Raw genomic sequence first — 18,078 nt, forward strand, 5'->3', positions numbered from 1 at the left:
AGCTTGGATTTAGAGCAAGATGCAGAGATGGATGGTGAAATTGCATGATACAGTGCTATTAGTGCGAATTGACATGGGCGATAACTGTAGATAACGGTGGGGCAGCACTTCACGTCATGGCAAGCTAGGCTGGAACTTTTTGTCTGCGACTTTGGCTTTGGGGTACGCCTCATATTTACTATTGGAAACAGTACGAGCAACGTCAGCAGCTCATTCAAAACCATAGCCGACGCTGCAAGCGATAAGCACAGCATCATGCCTTTGCCAGACGCAGACACGGAAGTCAAAGCTTCCAGCGATGGTGCGTTTCAATGTCAACCGAGCCTTGGATTTTATTACTGACATCGCCTCATCTTAGCTGCCGAGATCTTTGTCAACAGCTACTATCAGGCCATAAACAGTCGCGCCAAACTCGAAACCTTCTACATCAACTCGTCTTCTCGATATTCGATACCGGCCGATATCTCCATCAATGGCTCTGTTGTCCCTACTCCGGAAGAGTATTCCAAGCTACTCGAAACCCAAGGCGAGGATGTGCATTATGAGATAGAGTCGTTCGACACGCACATTATCAACCCTTCATTCCAATATGGCGCTCCGGAAACCGTGTACGAAAGCGAAAAGAACGAAAAGAGCGGACGAAAGATGAGCATCGTCGTCACAACCATGGGCAAGGTCCGGTTCGGCAAGGGGAGGGAAGCACCACAGAAGATGTTCAACGAGACTTTTGTCCTAACCCCCAACTGGGACTCCATGGCGAGAAATCCGGCACGAGGGCTGAAAAGATGGCTCATCATGTCACAAAACTTCCGCGCCCTTTGAGAGTGAACCAAGTCAATAAATATATCATCCCAATATTTAATAGCTTTGGCATTTGACTGTCAAACATCGGGACGGGGCAAATACGGTGGCACCAAATTGAGATACCCATATATATACGCACACATGCGCACAGGATTATTTATTCACCATGCAGATTGAGGCTGGCCTTATGACGACGTTCGACCTGTACTCTTTCACCCGAAGAAAGACACGTGCGAGACCAACCTCAAGTTTCTAATAACGGACGCGAGCCAGGGATTGAGCACAGCTCGAACATTGACTTGAGACCATCTGAGAAGATGATGTATTTGGGATGACATTTTCACGACGCTGGGCTATCCACCGTATCATATTAACGGCCAGGATGGCGCATGGTCGTCGTGGCCAAGCGGTCATCAGAGGGACGGAGACTGCAAAATAAATTCGTGCGTACAACAATAATACACAGCACTGCAAGCAGGAGTTTCGCCACTTTGTGTGTGTACATACATCTTGTGTGCTGATCCTTTGTTGAGCCTCGGTGTTTGGGTAGCCGCTTGGTGGCCTAACTTTTGCTGGCGCTTTTATTCTGAAAGTCATACGCTTAGGAGCTTGATCGATCTATTAGCTGCCTGTAGCCTCTTTAGAACGGACATACGCAAAAAGGTTGAAATTCAAATACTCATTGCATATAAATCTTACTGTATTTGAAAGATGCATTACATTTTATCGATATTTGTGTAGGAGTTCATGCAAATCGATGTAGGTCCATGGAGCAATTGCCGCGTAGTGATATAAGTCCGCGAGACTGTCTTATTAGACCGAGCTTGAGGTCTCAGACAAGCCAATATCCCAGAACCGGGGGAGCGGTACCGCACGGTAGGCACGGACACTCTCTCCGCCTGTATCTAGGCGAAAGAGACGGCTGGTACCACACTAGACTGGCTGCAAGGGAGATATAGCTGAGACCCTCCTGTAAGAGCTATAGCTCTCACAGACTATATGCGAATAGCGGCGATGCTACTGTTTCTCCTTCCTCCCTGGCTTCGCACTGGAGATGAACAACCGCTTATGATGCACGAGAGCCCAGTACGTCGCAATATAAGAAGCCCAGCTAAACGCATTCCAGGAAAATGCTGAGACAGACTGAGACTTTTAATAGCCCGCAAACTATCATACGAGATTGTGATTATCCCAAGCCGGATGTGGGCTGTCCCTTGGCCTTTATAAGTCAGGTCCCCCAACTCAAAAGCAAATGATTTCTCTCCTGCAAACCCAAGACTACAATCGCAACAGACGTGACAACGTTTTAGTATCCAATCTTACTTGTTAAATAAATCTGCCATAATGAAGCTGTTTATTGCTGCCGCTCTTTTAACCCTGGGCCTCGCCGCCCCCATCACCGAGACTGAGTCTCACAGCATTGCCAGCCGCGGCTCCTTTTCCTGCCCTGGCGGCCTGATCAACAGCAGCCCCATGTGCTGCAGCGTCAACGTCCTTGGTCTTCTAGCCCTTGATTGCCGTAACGGTATGGGTTTCGTTTTATACTTTTTCTTTTCAGATATCGTAGTAGGAGCCCAAATTGCTAACGTTTTAATCTTTCTTTAGTTGGCCCAGATGGCTGCGTTGGCAGCAGCAAGCCTAATTGCTGCACTCTCGGAACTGTATGTTGATTCATGTATTGGCCACACTCAACACTTTCGCGCATTTACTAATACAATTTCTTGATACAGGCTGGACAGGGTCTTATTTGCAATGAAATGTAAATGATGTGGGACAGAAAGCAGGGACCTTTTTGGCATAGTCATCCCTGTGATGATTATAGCTCTATAGGCTCTTCTATAGAAACTCCAGCATGTCAAAGTAACCACGAGCACTTATTTCACTCTTGGCTATAAATTCAACGCATCGCCGTGAAAACCCTTTAAATTCGTGCCTACTCAAATACTCATTACCACTCCAATATTTTTCTCATACACAGTAAAACTGAAATAAGTATCTAGCATTATTGATATTTAACCTCTTTTCACACAGATCATATTATAGATCAGTATTATGAAAGGCAACCTATGCAGCGGGTGGAGGGAGGTTTAATACAGGATAATCATATACAGTGATGCTCACTATGTTATACTGACATCACTCTTGGAGCTTCTGTAGTTATATACCTAGGTATATATATGTAGGTATGTACGTATGTATGGAGGCGCTGGCATAAATACATGTATATGGCTAGCGGGTTCAATGCGCTGCCTACATGTAAGCAGCATCGACCGCACGCGCCAGGTCCCGTCTCGCAGCAATGCAAGTCCAACTGGTACATTAGGAACTGGATGCAGTACAGTGGCTCAAAGATGGCTAACATGCATGTGTTTACCAACACAGCCCTGTCAGGCCATTGTAACATTCGCCATCAATGCGGAGAACTCTTGTGTCTAACAACCATCGAGCATACTCACAATATCTATGCCGGATACTACTGCATCTCCTATTGTATCAATCATGGACATAACCCAGCTGAGAACGCACAAGCACAAGTCCCTGGAGTGAGTTGAGACCTTCAAGCCTAGATCTTCATCCTGTCTAAATGGGCTGTAGTTTGCGGGGTAGAACACTTACTGTTACGGTTGGATCAACCGACCCCGTGACGTTCTCCGTCCACGAGCATTTGATATGTCGCACTTCGGATTATTTTAAAACAGCTATGAAGGCTTATTGGGATACATCTACTAGTGGATCTGTTACTCTCAAGGAAGAAGACCCAGAAGTGTTCGAGGTATACCTGCACTGGTTGTACTGTGAAACACTCCCAGTCCGGAATGACAGCCCCGGACAAGAGGGGAACAATGAGTACATACAACTCGCACAAGCATACGTTTTGGGAGAGATGCTTCAGGATGTCAATTTCAAGGACGCTGTCCTAGATGCGATCTTGATCAAATCCCGCTCCACGGCATCAGACGGTCTGTGTTGGTATCCTGTTGGGCCGGCCATCCGCTGCATATATGAAGGGACTCCGGAATCATCGGCCGCTCGACGCCTTCTGGTTGATATGTATACTTGCCATGGACATGAAGAATGGTTAACGGAATGGGCCAATGAAGACGACCTGCCTAAACAATTCCTGCTCGATCTTGCCATTGCAGCCTTGAAAAAGAGACCTCAACCGCCCGAATCCCTGGCTGAAAAAGTAGGAACTTGCGAATATCATGAGCATCTACCTGGTTCTAACAGCTGCTACATGTACTTTTCAGTATCAAAGCGTGCTGAGGTAGTACACATCGCGTCCTGTGATACCGAATAGATCAACCGAGTTGTATAGTTGGATAGTGCCAAAATCTGGCAAGGTAAAAGACGGCTTGGGAACGTGTCTGCGGTTCGTAAATTTGCGATATAAGAAGCATAATAAACAAGGTAGGTAGGCCAGCAGGTTTGAGATTGTAGCTATCACATCATCATCATCATCATCGTTATATATATATACACCTTTGTAGTAGATCCTACAGCACGGGAGCTACCACCCTACAGGTACCTACCTAGTAGTTCTGCATGGAAGTTGGGTGAATACATGTACTCTCTACATTCTACATACTGTCGCATTTTGTAGATTCTTAATCTCATGGCCACACACGGTGCATATCCGGACTAAATAACAATAACAGCTGCTTCTCTTTCCCTCTATCATTTACTAATAATCAGATAGATCCCAATGGAACGTACATATATCATATTTGGAAATGCGGCTTCTGGCTTACAGAAGCATCTATATCTCAATAATGTACATACCAATTGGGCGCCAACACAATATCAGCCAAACTAAGCCACCAATTCCTTTGTGAGGAAAGACTTTCATTATAATGAAACCCGGACACTTATTTCAATTTCTAACTATGTATATAGTATTAGCTGCTTAACAAACGCAAAGCCTAATGCCTCCTGTATTTGATTGTTCTCATTGTTCTCAGGGCGCCGCGCCGTTAGTTGGTCCGAGCCCCATCGCGGGGAAACCTTGTTGGCAGACAGCATTATTTGGAGCTCCGACTCAGAAAAAAAAGCCCCGCCATTCGCATTTACACCTCCAGCATCCAATATGCCGGCTAAGCCAAAGGCCACTGCAAAGGCCGCCAACCCAGAGCCCAAAGGCAAGTATCAGTATATTCATGCTTGGCTACTCCAAACTGCACAGTATTGCAACCACCAGCTAACACAAGCTCCATCCCCTGCAGCTACGCCGCCTGATGCCCCCCCAGTGACTGTTGGCGAGCGGTCCAAGCAGCGCTACTACCAGACCAACCCTGTTGAGCGACGATTTGAAGAAGTTGGCTTCCCTGGCCTGACTCCGGCGGAGAAGAAGACGTACACCCACGCGAGACTGATCCTCCCCGTCGCAAACCGTCAGGTGTCGCTGTCGAACAAGACCGACCGCGAGTACTGGAAGCAGGTCACCAAAGAAGGCCTCCCCTGCCGACGCCTCAAGAACAACTACAATTGGGGAACAGACAAGCACGGCCGGGACATCAGCACCTACAGAATCGACGAGCTCAAGAAGCGATCTCTGAGCCAGGCTAAACTGACCGCGCTCAACGTCCTCCACCAGCAGTTTCTACTCAAGAGAGAAGCTGCTCGCAGCAAAGGCGCCAAGCTTCCCCAGGAGGATATCGACCAGGAAAAGCAGAGGCGGCAAGAGATGGCGGTATTGAAGAGGGAGCTCTATGGGGAGATCCCCGGACCGCTTGCCAACGACCCGGAGTGGGATGATGTGATTCCCATTCCGCAGGAAGAGTCTCAGGATGCCTTGGCTAGGATTGCCTATCCCGACGATTATGCTGAAGGTACGACCGCCAAACCCTTGGATGAAACGATTCCTTACATGACATGAGATGGAATTCAAGCACAACCAGCTAACATTGCTATTCTTAGCCGTCTCTTATCTCCGTGCCGTCATGGCATCCGAGGAGTACTCCCCTCGCTGCCTCCGCCTCACCGAGCGTGTCATCGCCATGAACCCAGGCCACTACACCGTCTGGCTCTACCGCTTCAAGATTGTATCCGCTCTCAAGCTCTCCATCACGGATGAAATCCAGTGGCTCAACGACGTCGCCCTGGACCACCTCAAGAACTACCAGATCTGGCACCACCGCCAGCTCCTCCTCGACCACCACTACGCCAACACGCTCAGCTCCGACGCCGAGGCCGCCAAGCAGTTTGCCAAATCAGAGACCGATTTCATCTCAAAGATCCTCTCCAAGGACACCAAGAACTACCACGTCTGGTCGTACCGCCAGTACCTCATCACAAAGCTCGACTACTGGAGCCCCTTTGAGCTCGCCACCACTCAGAGCATGATTGAGGATGACCTGCGCAACAACTCGGCCTGGTCGCATCGCTTCTTCATTGTCTTCTCAGACCCGTCCATTTCGACAAAGGGCAGTGCATCTACGGAGCACGATCCCAAGGTGCCTGACGCCATTATCGACAGGGAGATTGCGTATGCACAAGAGAAGATTAAGCTTGCGCCTCAGAATCAGTCTTCTTGGCTGTACCTGCGTGGAGTCTTGGCCAAAGGTGGACGAGGCTTGGATACCGTAGGGGAGTTTGCCTCGCAGTTCTTCTCTAATCTGGGGGCTGAAGATGAGGAAGTCACAAGCTCGCATGCGTTGGACCTCATGTCGGAAGTTTACCACAAGCAGGGCGATATTGAAAAGGCCAAGCTGTGCCTTAAAGAACTATCGGAGAAGTGGGACCCTGTGCGGGAGGGATATTGGAAGTACCGGCTGTCAGAGTTGAAATAAGTTAGTACCTGTCACCTGGATGCAAGTTTGACATGGTCTTGTATATGAGTGATTGATTGTCTCTGCGGAACAAGTTCCTACCTTCAGGGGCAAAACGTCAAGTCATCAAATGCGTTAAATCTATTGTATCTAGAACTATGATTAGAAACGATTTTTGTTAAAACATATTATATCATACAGCGAAAAAGAAAAAGAAAAAAAAAAAAAAAGAATGGAAATGACAAGGTTCCTCAAACGCCATTACAGCATCTAATGCTCATGCGTTGAAAAGCAATTAGTACTATCGAACCTCTTTCCGCATATGTTCTGTTTGTCGCCATGATATTGATCCAACGCCAGACTCAGCAGCACATTTACAGCCTCCGAGCTCGATATTAGACGTAGGCTTGGCTACTCGCTTTCCACTCGCCAGAATTTCCATCCTTCTCGCTCGCCCGCATCGCCATGGACACCGACGAGTTGCTCCACGCCTTCAGTGCCCTCTGCGTTAAGGAACTTATCCACGTCGATTTCCATTCCGCCCTCTTCATCTTCTTCGGTACCATTCTTCAGAACGGCGGGCCACAAGACACCCACGCCATCACCACCAAGAGTAGTGCTGTACTTTTCGTAACCCTCGGCCTCAAACTGGCTGTCTAACTTGGTGATTTTCTCGTCTGGCACATTTGGCTTGAGCAGAGTGATGGAGCAACCGCCACCACCAGCGCCAGTCAGCTTCGTCCATCCAATGCCCTCGTGATCTATCAGCTCACGCACTCGCTCCAACCGGGGGTGTGATACGCTCAGAGCATTTAGTAAGCCATGGTTGACGGCCATGAGCTCACCCAGTCTCCGTAGGCTTTCCTCGTCTTTTGGGTTGAAATCCTCGTCCTCGATTAACTGGGAAGCAGTATCTGTGATGTGGCGCATGGCCTCGAGAATTGGGGCAATGATCTTTGGGTGTGTCTTGTTCAGCTTTCCAATCTTGCCCACCTCGACTGCCGTCGACTTGGCCTGTTTCGTGTCCACAAGCAGCAGAGGTAGTTCGGGGAAGTCCCATAATGGGCGCACAGATGGTGGCTTGTTGTAGTCTGTTCGCTGGAATACCACCGCCTTGCCCTGGGTCGCGACGGTATTGTCGACTCCTGAAGGGTTTCCGTGAATACACATCTCAGACACAAAAGCCCAGCGGTTGATTCGCTCAACCTGAACGCGTGCCTCTTCTGAGGGCTGGTCAGGATGAGGCCCAGAAAGCGTCCGCAGCTGAAGCAGCAGAGCAGCGGCTAGACAGACGGATATGGAGGCGCTGCTGCCCAACCCAGCTGAAATAGGAATTGTGGAGCGCAGAGTGTAGAGGCATCCTGGGAAGCGCGGCGAACCAAGAGAGAGGAAGAGATAGAGGAATGCTGTGACAGAGTTCCGGTGAACTTTTCGAATCTCTTCTGGCCGGTCTGGGGAGACTTCGTCGATGTGCGGCTGCAGAGCAGCCAGTAACTCAGGGTCCAGCTGCGTGACCAATGAGAAATATGACTTCTTCTTGTCTGGGTGCTGAAATTGGGCCCAAGGAAGATTGTCAATATCCCAGGTATGGGTGAGATCGATGTCGGGGAAGCGAAGCGAGACTGTGTGCTTTGACTTGGACAGCGTTGTGACGTGGAGGTAGGATCGTAGTGAAATGGCAGCGGCGATGGCAGGCTACACGGCAAGGAATATGACCAGTTAGCAATTGATTGACTGATTGATTGATTGAAAGACTGCATGTTTTTTATATCCAACGCACCTTTCCATACACAACAGAGTGTTCTCCAAAGACAATCACCTTGCCTGGCGCAGAAACCATAAAGGGCGGCGCCATTGGGGCAGATGCCCTGCGCTGCGACAGAGTGCGGTTCAGTCCATTGCCGTTGACCGGCGACACGCTCCCATTGCTGGAGCCGTTGGTCTCTACAGCATCAGCCATGTGGACTGCTCTGGCAACTTTGAAGGGCTCGTCTGCTGGCGTCGGACGCTGCAATGTCATGACAATCCGAGCTGCTACCTGATGGTCAGGGCAGGGGTCTCGAGGCGCGAGGGGCAGAGGTCGCCTCTGATAAGATTGTCGTCGCAGGCACGCGCTTTGCTCAGGATATGCCAAGGCCGGACTCTTGTAGGCGTCTATACGTACATAAAGGGGCGCGGAGAGGTGGCGGCTGCAGATTATCGGGTCGCAGAATGGATGATGCAGAGACTTTGTACAGAACAGCTCCCGAGACGTGGAAGTAATACAAAGCTGCTAGTCGTGTCTGCTCCCCCCTACGCCAAAAGGTAGCTTTTTGGGATGGCCAAAAGTCAAAGCGGCCCAAGCCTTTCCTGAAAGGAAGGCCCCGCACGGCGATGGATTAGCGGGCTATTGATCTCCAACTGCCCCAAATATGGATTCAGTGATTACTGTATCAGTAACAAAGACGATGGATCCTGTTCCTTGCTGTGTCATACGAAAGAGACGCACAGCGAGAGAGAGCAGTTATCTATAGCTTATAATCTGGCACTCATTCCATCAGATGCCACAACAATCCTCCAATCCTGCTGCATCTCCCGCCCGATCAGATACGAATGCGCAGCCTGCCTTGGGCCACGACTGCAAAGCACACATTGATGCCGGATACGGTCCCAACGTTGCACCCACGATCACGCCTGCATTAGCCAGCCGCTAACTAGCACATGGGCCAGCTGTCGCAGCGCAGCACATACTATGTACAGGAGAGCCTGGTGCGTACAGTACAGTAATGGTGAGGCCCCAATTGGAACAAATTTTGCCAGTGGCGGGCGCCCCAGAGGCCCATTGGCTGGGCCGTTTAGCCCTGGATATTGCCGTGCTACAGGGCAGGTGGGGTCGATCCCAGCGACGCGGGATGCCGCTGCGTATTCGTATTGGCCGCCCTGCAGTCCAGAGCCATCGATCAGGGTGTCTAAGCCGAAGCTAGACATCTGGGCGAGACAGCTGGTGCGTGGCTGGACTGGATTCCGATCAATCTCTCAGCTGCTGGCTACCACAAGGTTTATGCCAGGAATAGATGCTATACTGGGTAGGTGCAGGAAAAATATGTCACCTTTAAAGTAATTGGCCAATAGAAATGGCCAACAGTCAAGCACACGCTCTCTGGATTAAGGACTCGGCATCCAAGTGCCGAATATAGGTGCTCTTCATGATTCTGATATGTAGTCAGTTTACCTTTTCCATAGACGCAAAAATATCAAATTAATCCTTAAAGTGGCAGTTTGCATGATATTTGCTATAGGTTACAGCATACTCACGACGTGTCTGCATAGCTTAGTTGTTATGAGAGACGGAGAGAACAATGAGCTCTTAGCAATCCTCAATTGTTTCTCTCCTCAAGGCGGAAAGCTCAATTGTACTTCATGAGATGAGAATTATAACATTGGCTTTCTGAGAATTGGCAAAAATTCATTGCGCAATCAACTTGGTGGCAGAGAGAGAGAAGTCTACATAGATTGTATTCATAAAGGAATGCAAATCGACACCCCCCCATCCATGCGCTGAGCTAGGATCTCAAGATGCTGAGAACCAAAAATCGCTCTAAGTTGAGAGATGTATGGAATCACTCAAGTATCTTGTTTTATTCGTTTTGAACATTCGAGTTTATTAAATGTAAGAGATTCCACGTCCGAGGGTGAGTTATTAGGGCACATCTGCCTTCCGCCGAACAGATGCTGAGAGAGACATCCGCTTTCACCAGCAACATCTAGCTTTCACAGGGGCGTGAAACTACTCTTTGAAGCAATAATCTCTCATATCTATAAATATGATGGTAGGAACATTTATCCTTCAGAGCAGCCTCAATCTGATGCATGTCGAGGACGAGGCACGGTTGATAACTTATGAGTATGGAGGGAACACAGTGACCACTCTCACGCAAATATGTGCTCCACAAAGATTACAGGCGTATCCAATATCTTCCTCTCGTTCGAGATTAAATCAGCTCAGGGTTTTAGTCGGTAACTTGCTTTTTAAAATCTGTCGTGTAAAGTCTTCTAAAGACATCACGTAGAGGAAACAACAGCCTAGCCAAGACACTCAGTAAACGAACTCTGTCAAGCGATAAATATACGGAAAGCTGGAAATATATCGATAACAAGCATATAATTACCTCCTACTTTACGTATTTAGCATTAAATTCCCTAGGTTAACTGTTCGAATTGCTGCAATGTATTCTCTCCGAGATTTCGGTAGCTCGTCATTGAAGGTTGAACCAACAAATACTTTATATAAAACTCAAACCCATAAAAGTCCTGAAATAATTAAAACCAACCCTTACGCTCATTCGCCATCGGCCAGCCCATTATTCATTCAGCATTCATCCCATTCGCTTTTTATAGCATCGCCGCCGTGACCCTTTCTTTATCCGCCGTCAATCAATCACGTTCTTTTCAGCCGCAGCCACGTCCCCAGAACAAATAATCATCCCACTTCTTTCCACGCCACGTCAGAACCCTTCATAAAAAGCCAAAAATCCCTTCCAAAAAGGGTATCTTGTGAGGGACTGTCCAAAACAAGTCTACGCCCGTTTGAGTTTGATTTCAGTGCCACCGCGATACGCTCCTCTGGCTGGTCAATCAATTCGAATGGGCGGGGTGATGACGACACAAGCGCCTCAAGCCACCTCTTGTTTTGCCCAGATACTGGGCTGATCGACGAGCCTTAGTTTATTGGGGGGAGGGAGGGCTAGAACGTATGTTGATTTTGTCTATAAAAGTAAAGTGCGTTGCTTGCGCGGCCACGATATCTTCCCTTTTTTTTTTTTTAATTAGGTGGCCCTGTAAGCTGCGTCTTCCACGGAGATTCTAGGTTACCATCTTACGCAAACAATAACACGGACCACGAAACAACAGTTATCCGCGGAGCCACGGATAGCAGCGTCACCATATCATTGCCTAGTTGATGAAAATCGAGTGACATAAAAGGCCTTTGGTTGTTGCTCGCAGCAGCTTTGCTAGATCCATAGTTAACAATCAATAATACCCTCCGGCCATATCTGCCTCTCTTGTATCACCAGCCGATTCACACACGCAGCTAGCTGTCATGCCCGTTACCGAGTTTGCCCTCATAAAGCTGAGGGGCAAATATGACGGCCTCGAGTTCCTCGAGACTCTCATGGAGTGTCAGGAGATTCAGGACAATTGGGTTCGCAAGAACCAGGCGTGGAATTTGAATCCCGACGCGAATGTTAGCAGCATGTACACTGATGCAACGGACCAATCAACACTTCTCATCACAGCGCCCTGGGATTCCCCCGAGGCTCACGGCGAATGGATTCAGAGCGCGGAGAACAGGATGGCAAACGGCAGCCTAAGCGAGTTCAGTGCACCTGGGTGCGACTCTGTCCTGCTGTTCCACATGGAGCCGGCAGGGGCCAGGCCGCAGATGCGCGAAGCCTTCAAGCACAAGGACAGCAACGACACATTCGATGTCTGCCGTATAACAGTCAAGGGCAATCAACGAGAAGCACTACAATGTGAATATCAAACACTAGAAGACGAATTGCGAAAAGAAGGTCTGGAGAAGAGCATATGGGCAGGCTGGAGGATCGAAACGACCGATGGTGAGGAGGATCTGGTTGTATTCTGGGCCGGCGATGTTCCAAGGAAACGATTAGAAGGCTTGGCCAGTCTAGCCCTCAAGAAGGATCATCGCCGCTTCAGGCACATTGTGTAAAATAGGCATCACCGAGCAACTGAGCTCCCCCTTTTCTCTTCTTCTTCTTCGTGTTCTTCATCGGGCGGCTTAACTGGGGCACAAGGTCATCCGGACTCATTAAATCGGTGTGTGCGAATTGTTGCTTTGTTTTGTTTGTGTCTCAAATCGTTATATTGAGCTCTATTGCGAGCGCGCGTTCTGAGCACATGAAATGCAAGGTATCCCGAGACGCCCAGTTGTGCATGTAAACCCTTCTCACGCCGAATGCCACCACCTCTGTTTTACCGCCAATTCATTTTCTTAGTTCTTCTTAGAAACCTCTGCGATCTGCAGGTCTGTAGTTGGAAAAAAAAATGGTTAGCTTCGATCATTCTCGTGCTTTCGGCAATATGCCGTCGAACTGAATCTTGGACAAGTAAAGGTCGGGGCGCATACTAGGAGGAAGGGACTGCTTAAGCTTCTCGGCCTTGTCGTTGTCCTTCAGCACCAGGGTGTAGAGGTGCTTCTGGCATCGGACCTTGAACTTGATGTTGTGGGCCTTCTTGTTCTTCTTGATCCGCGCGGCTGAAAGCAAGTTAGTTGACACAATTCATTCATTCCACCTGCCGCCTCCATTGTCGAATATCGTTGAGATTTTCCCTCCTCTGAGGCGGCCTTTCGGCTGGCTGCATCGAATACGTACACGAAGCGTCCTTGCGACGGCAGATCTCGATGAACTGGAGAAGAAGAACATTAGTACATTGAAGACAAAATATCAATGCCGCTTCGATAGAATATTCTCACCTTCTTGATATCAGCGACCTCCTTAGGCATTTTGGCGGTATTTGATCGGCTCTGTGAGACGGGTTCGTTGGCAACAGAGAGTACGAAATTTACGATTGGAGATAGTATGCTGGATTTTTGGCAACAAATTATTTTTGTGCGCCCGCTTCGCGGGGGGTGGACGCACGGGCCAGTAAACCCATTAGCCACAATTTTAGCAGTGGCTGTGGCTGGTGATTGTGGCTAGTGAGTGTGGCGACGAGCGTGCGTGGTCTAAGTGGCTTTCGCTTTGAAGGACAAGAATCAGGACACATTCCGTCAATGCAAAGTGGCCAAGCAAGGCAAACTTGCGTTTTCTTTGCTTTCTCATCGATATATAACTTCGAGATCTCTTTCGACAATTTTCAATTTTGCGCGTTTGAGGCAGGTTGTGTGCGTGATCCAAATCTCTACGTCATCTCAAGATGTCTACTCCGCTAGACAATGCGATGAGATCCAAGGTGAGCTGAGCTCTGTAAGACACCTAGCGAGTCCTCGATTTCTAACAAAATCACAGAATCTACTGCTTGGTATGTCCAAATTGAAGCGACATATTCTCCTCTAATTGTAGCTTTTATTCTAACAGCAAACAAAGCCTTTGGAGCTGCAGTCACCGCGGCAGCAGCTTGGACCATCTTTGGCGGGGACATTTTTCCTGCTCAAGAAGACCCCAAAGGCGATCCAGAAACGTGGACCAGAGAAGAGATGCGAAGATGGCTAGCCGCAGTAAGACTTTCTAATTTCTATTCTTCCCTTTTGTTTTGTTCTCTATTGTTTTGTTCTCTACTCCAAAGTAGATGTGCAATACCAGGCTAATTTAGGTTCTCTGTTTCTAGAGAAACCTCTTTCCGCATAAGAAGGATACCCGGGAGGAGCTGCTCGCCAGGGTATTGGCGAATATGAGGCATCCCAGGACATGATTACGTTTTTCTTGATACCCCTTGTCTTTGTTTTGTTTGTTGAAATTTCTTCTCCCTCATTAATTTGATGCTGTTGAAATGAATGTTGTCTCCACGAAAAGGATGTATTTTACAAAAAAAAGAGGCAAAGCTCGCTGAAAAATACCGTGAATGCCAATACCACTTGGCTACTAAGTATGCTTAATATATGATATAGCCCTACTGATCAACTGCCCGGCCTGAATCTAGTTCTCCAAAATCTTGATACAGAAAGCACCTCCATTTAACACTGAGAAACGCATAAGAATGACCAAACATACGATAATATCCCCAGCGCCTGCATCTACCCTAATCTTCTCCATAACATCTACAAGCAACTCATAACGCCACCTATTAATGCTATTAATCCCACTTAAACTCACTCAACCTCGCAAACTTATCATCTAGCTGTCTCCTGGCGGCCGACGTGATGCCTCTCTCCGGGTTTGCCATCTGTTCGCTATAGCAGAGCTCAATCAAAGCCTTGAGCTCGTCGTATGAGAAGCTATTGGGATCAATGGAAAGCGTTCCCATTCCGTGCCTGTCCTTGTACTCTCTTGCCTTCTCAATGATAGCATCTGGACCCCTTTCGAAGAGCGAGAAGTAGCTTGCGGCCTTTGCTAGGTCGGTTCCATCTTCGACATTTTTGAGGTTCTGCTGAAGAACGAGAATATTCAGCTGCATGCGTTGGCATCCTTTGTCGTTCATGGGAGAGGCTAGAGTGGCATTCTTGACCAAGAAAGTGTTGATCAGGATGCCAAGCCCAGTGCGTATGAATAAAACTTCCTTCTCTCTCAAGAATTGCACGATTGTTTCATCCAAAAGAATCAGCTCTTGGTTGAGACTGATGATTTGGGGATCTGGCTCTCTTACGTCCTGCTCTAGGATATACGGCGCCAAGTCTGGCGACAGAGTATTTCGCAGCGAATAGATTACCCGACATCGCACTTCCATGTGCAAGGTTAATAGAGTTGTAGCAGCCAGCTCTTCAAAAGACGACACAATATTGTCAAAGTTTCTACCAATATTGATTAGTGGTGTTGAATATTAGATGGTAGTATTTCATCATGGATTACTTACTGGGCTGTCTCTTCCGTAAGAGGAAGCTGCACTTGATTCTGGCTCGAAGCCTTACTAGGATCACTCAACGCCCACCGTTGGCCTGACTGGCGTGGGAGATGCTGCCGTGACGAATCCGTCTCATGCGCTGTTATATGCCTCAAGCTTTGAATCTTCGCAGCCAGCCATCTCATACTGTTGTATAAAAGACACAAGGATGATATCGTGTCTCGGTCCTGGATAACGTCATTTGCCCCCAGCCGCTGGACGTTTGTCTTCTGAATAAGAAGCTGCACCTCTTCCTTCATCAAGCTGCCATCCAGCTCGTCTGAAAGTTGCTTTGCTATTTCGTTCACTTTGCCAGATTGCACAGAAAAGCGGGCGGATGCTCGCAAGTTGTTCGAATCAGAAGGCTGATCGTGTCTCTTAGTCACGAGTGACTGGAACCAGCTGAAACAGCGGTCATAATATCTCATCATTTGGGTGACGATGAGAGAACTCAAGGCCTGGTCCGGAGGAATGGTGCCAAGCATTCGGCAGAACGCGGTGACCACTTGGAAGAACGCGGTGGTTCCCTTAAAGATTGGTCGCTGAGAGCATTGGCTCCAAGCGGGATCCTGCGAAAAGGAGTCGGCCTCACCAAAAACGGTGTCGGTCAGCTTTCCAAGAGTCTCATCCAGCTGCGGCTGGAATACATTGACCAAGAAATTATCGAGGAAGCTGGTTAACGTGCTCGTGGCCAGATCAGAACCAGGAGGTACAATATTCTTTAGTCGCTGCAGGAAGATAAGTGTCGGCGGTAAGAGCAGACTCATATTGAAAACGCTTGGCTCAACCAAGGACTTGGAAGGACCCGATGCCTGCCGGGCCGCACCGTACATAGCGCTTCGTCTTGACCCGGCGTCGTCAGCGGTTGACTTGTTCCTCTTGCTATCAGAGCCCTGTTTTCGAGAACCGCCCGTCAAGCCAGGAACTGTAGCTTGAATGATACTCTCCAGCGCATCGTACTCTGTAGTGACTTCGGTGGATTTGGAATCCGTCTCTGAAAATTTGAATAGGTGTTCTCGCATGCCATCTTTGCCACCAGCACCTACTCCTGGTGTAGGAGAATCGAATTGGTAAACATCGGCGTCTGTTGTTACATAATTGTGTAGAAGGGACCGTATCTCGTTTTGGTAGAGATTCCATAGCTCCTTGAAACTGCCAAGCAGGGCAATATTATTGCCGGAGCCTTCGCGGCGAATAAGAGCTTTAATAGACTCATGAAACACGCGCTGCCCTTCTCCAATAGCCTCGAACTTGCCGTAAAGTGTCCAAAGAAGGTCATAAATGACGTCTGCTCGCATCTGCATTTCTCTGGGGCTGTATATCTGCACTCCGTCGAGCTTTCCAATGGCAGCACGGAACGAAGTTGGGTGCCGCTGCTCGACTTCATTATTCGTCTCAGTAACGACGCTGAACAGCTCAACAGGTAACCTCTGCTTCAAAGTCTCTACAGCGTTCTGCAGTCTTCCCAGTTTGTTCAACGCCTCGACAAGGAGAGTTACGTAATAAAACGTGTCCGCTTCTGGGTTTTTCATGGGATCTTCTATGACCGGCCTCTCAAAATCAATCGAGTCCAAGATTAGGTAGAACGGGGTAACGGTGTTGTCTTCGTTGTGATTACCCTCGTTGGCTCCGCCTCGGTTCTTAGCCAAGCTCGACCACCTCTGTTGACAGTACGGAGACTTCAAATAGAGGTGCTCGTGCAGCTCTTCCACCAAAATATCCATGAGAACAGTTTCCTGATTGGCGAGGTAGCTTCTTAGATCACTCAAGGCTCCAATATTGTCTAGTTCGGGCTTTCTTAGTCTTCGTAGCGCATTTTGCAACACCTCGACCGCCGTCAAGAACCGCTTCTCGGAGATACGAGCCTCTAGCTGATCAGGAACAGCTCGGAGGTCGTCCAGTTCGTTTAGCGTTTGTAAAAGGTCGTCATAAGCTTTCGACTCCTCAGAGAGAATCTTTAGTCCTGGATCTGTAGCGCACAGGCTCGTTTTTGACAATGACAACGACTCCTTGAGAGCTCGGACTCGCTTTTGGGAGACCTGAATGCTGCTCTGAATCTTGTGAAATGTACCGATCGAACTATTGAAGCCCTGGTGATGCTCGTGTACAATGTTCTTCAGCGAGTCCTGGAGATACGTATGCGTCGTCTGGAACCTGCGGTAGTCGTGAGCGCGACCAACCGAGCTGTTATCCAGCAGCTGGAGCGCTAGCTGAACAGGCACGCAGTCTTCCCGACACAGAGACGGCCATTCGCCCCTGATGTGTTCCAAGACCTGAGTTATCTGTCTCTCAGCGCTCGACTCCTGAGCGCGCGGTCGCGACGGCATGTTACGGAGACTCTGTGATGATGGTGGCTGGATATTGTACCGGTCTATTCTGTTTCTACTGTCGCCAAATGGGTCATAGTCGTCGGTCGACCGCCCAAAGTTGCCGTAACCGTCGCCATTGCGCATCGAGCTGCCGTAGCCGTTGGACATGATGGGCCGTTGAGTATTGTCACCAGAGGGGCTGGTTACGAGAGAGCATTGTCGTCGGCGCTGGGCAATATAAAGTTGATGCGCCCGGGGTTTGGACTCGGGAGACTCCTGGCTACCACTTTGTTGTAGCAGGGAGGCAGTTTCGAGATATGATGGTGGTTGTAAACCAAAATCGGCGCTTGTTCGAGGTGTTGAGCCTATGTTTGGTCTATAGGCCTAATAGCTGACTGGATTGAGACAGTACGCACAGACCACTCTGGCAGCTAGAGCCAGAAGCCCCGCCGCGCCTATGTTGGCTACAGGAGAAGTTGTCACTTTTAGGGATGGCAATATAGCGGGACAGCATTAATTTTCAGCAGCGATTCGGATGCTTCTCGAATTAGGATCCTTTTTTTCTCTTCTTCTTTGTATATTAATACCCGATAAATTAAAAGGGATATTTCTTTTAAACCACTTCTGAGAGAAAGAGGCAGCGGGATTCAGCTCGG

General features: G+C 48.7%; 9 protein-coding genes across 9 annotated transcripts; 6 read left to right on the forward strand and 3 right to left on the reverse strand.

Annotated features, from left to right (window-relative positions):
- Positions 1-255: 255 nt before the first annotated feature.
- Positions 256-822, forward strand: TrAFT101_008575 (uncharacterized protein; the record flags this gene model as incomplete). Its single annotated transcript, XM_024899864.2, has 2 exons — positions 256-301; positions 359-822. 2 exons carry the CDS (start codon positions 256-258, stop codon positions 820-822), a joined length of 510 nt encoding a protein of 169 aa, XP_024762014.1.
- A 1,122-nt stretch (positions 823-1,944) lies between these two features.
- Positions 1,945-2,830, forward strand: TrAFT101_008576 (uncharacterized protein). Its single transcript, XM_024907953.2, has 3 exons — positions 1,945-2,329; positions 2,410-2,465; positions 2,535-2,830. The coding sequence occupies exons 1-3, from the start codon at positions 2,149-2,151 to the stop codon at positions 2,565-2,567; spliced, it is 270 nt and encodes an 89-aa protein (XP_024762013.2). The 5' UTR covers positions 1,945-2,148; the 3' UTR covers positions 2,568-2,830.
- Positions 2,831-3,303: 473 nt separating this feature from the next.
- On the forward strand, positions 3,304-4,105 carry TrAFT101_008577 (uncharacterized protein; the record flags this gene model as incomplete). Its single annotated transcript, XM_024899836.1, has 2 exons — positions 3,304-3,347; positions 3,400-4,105. The coding sequence occupies 2 exons, from the start codon at positions 3,304-3,306 to the stop codon at positions 4,103-4,105; spliced, it is 750 nt and encodes a 249-aa protein (XP_024762012.1).
- Positions 4,106-4,891: 786 nt separating this feature from the next.
- On the forward strand, positions 4,892-6,775 carry TrAFT101_008578 (uncharacterized protein; the record flags this gene model as incomplete). Its single annotated transcript, XM_066128381.1, has 2 exons — positions 4,892-5,633; positions 5,722-6,775. 2 exons carry the CDS (start codon positions 4,892-4,894, stop codon positions 6,591-6,593), a joined length of 1,614 nt encoding a protein of 537 aa, XP_065984499.1. The 3' UTR covers positions 6,594-6,775.
- TrAFT101_008579 (uncharacterized protein) lies at positions 6,654-9,040 on the reverse strand. Its single transcript, XM_024899885.2, has 2 exons — positions 8,353-9,040; positions 6,654-8,267 (listed from the first exon to the last, which is right to left on the reverse strand). The coding sequence occupies exons 1-2, from the start codon at positions 8,590-8,592 to the stop codon at positions 6,984-6,986; spliced, it is 1,524 nt and encodes a 507-aa protein (XP_024762010.2). The 5' UTR covers positions 8,593-9,040; the 3' UTR covers positions 6,654-6,983.
- Positions 9,041-10,699: 1,659 nt separating this feature from the next.
- On the reverse strand, positions 10,700-13,200 carry RPL38 (60S ribosomal protein eL38). The gene is made up of 4 exons (XM_024907952.2): positions 13,051-13,200; positions 12,950-12,983; positions 12,703-12,831; positions 10,700-12,602 (listed from the first exon to the last, which is right to left on the reverse strand). Exons 1-4 carry the CDS (start codon positions 13,078-13,080, stop codon positions 12,568-12,570), a joined length of 228 nt encoding a protein of 75 aa, XP_024762007.1. The 5' UTR covers positions 13,081-13,200; the 3' UTR covers positions 10,700-12,567.
- TrAFT101_008580 (uncharacterized protein) lies at positions 11,376-12,553 on the forward strand. Its single transcript, XM_024899880.2, has one exon. It carries the CDS (start codon positions 11,653-11,655, stop codon positions 12,283-12,285), a length of 633 nt encoding a protein of 210 aa, XP_024762008.2. The 5' UTR covers positions 11,376-11,652; the 3' UTR covers positions 12,286-12,553.
- Positions 13,201-13,493: 293 nt separating the features above from the next.
- Positions 13,494-13,988, forward strand: TrAFT101_008582 (uncharacterized protein; the record flags this gene model as incomplete). The annotated part of the gene is made up of 4 exons (XM_024903743.1): positions 13,494-13,529; positions 13,586-13,598; positions 13,664-13,794; positions 13,905-13,988. The coding sequence occupies 4 exons, from the start codon at positions 13,494-13,496 to the stop codon at positions 13,986-13,988; spliced, it is 264 nt and encodes an 87-aa protein (XP_024762006.1).
- A 381-nt stretch (positions 13,989-14,369) lies between these two features.
- On the reverse strand, positions 14,370-17,590 carry SEC8 (exocyst subunit; the record flags this gene model as incomplete). The annotated part of the gene is made up of 2 exons (XM_024899767.2): positions 14,370-15,024; positions 15,087-17,590. The coding sequence occupies 2 exons, from the start codon at positions 17,588-17,590 to the stop codon at positions 14,370-14,372; spliced, it is 3,159 nt and encodes a 1,052-aa protein (XP_024762005.2).
- Positions 17,591-18,078: the final 488 nt, after the last annotated feature.

This window comes from Trichoderma asperellum, chromosome 5 (assembly GCF_020647865.1).
Source record: "Trichoderma asperellum chromosome 5, complete sequence".
NCBI lineage: Eukaryota > Fungi > Ascomycota > Sordariomycetes > Hypocreales > Hypocreaceae > Trichoderma > Trichoderma asperellum.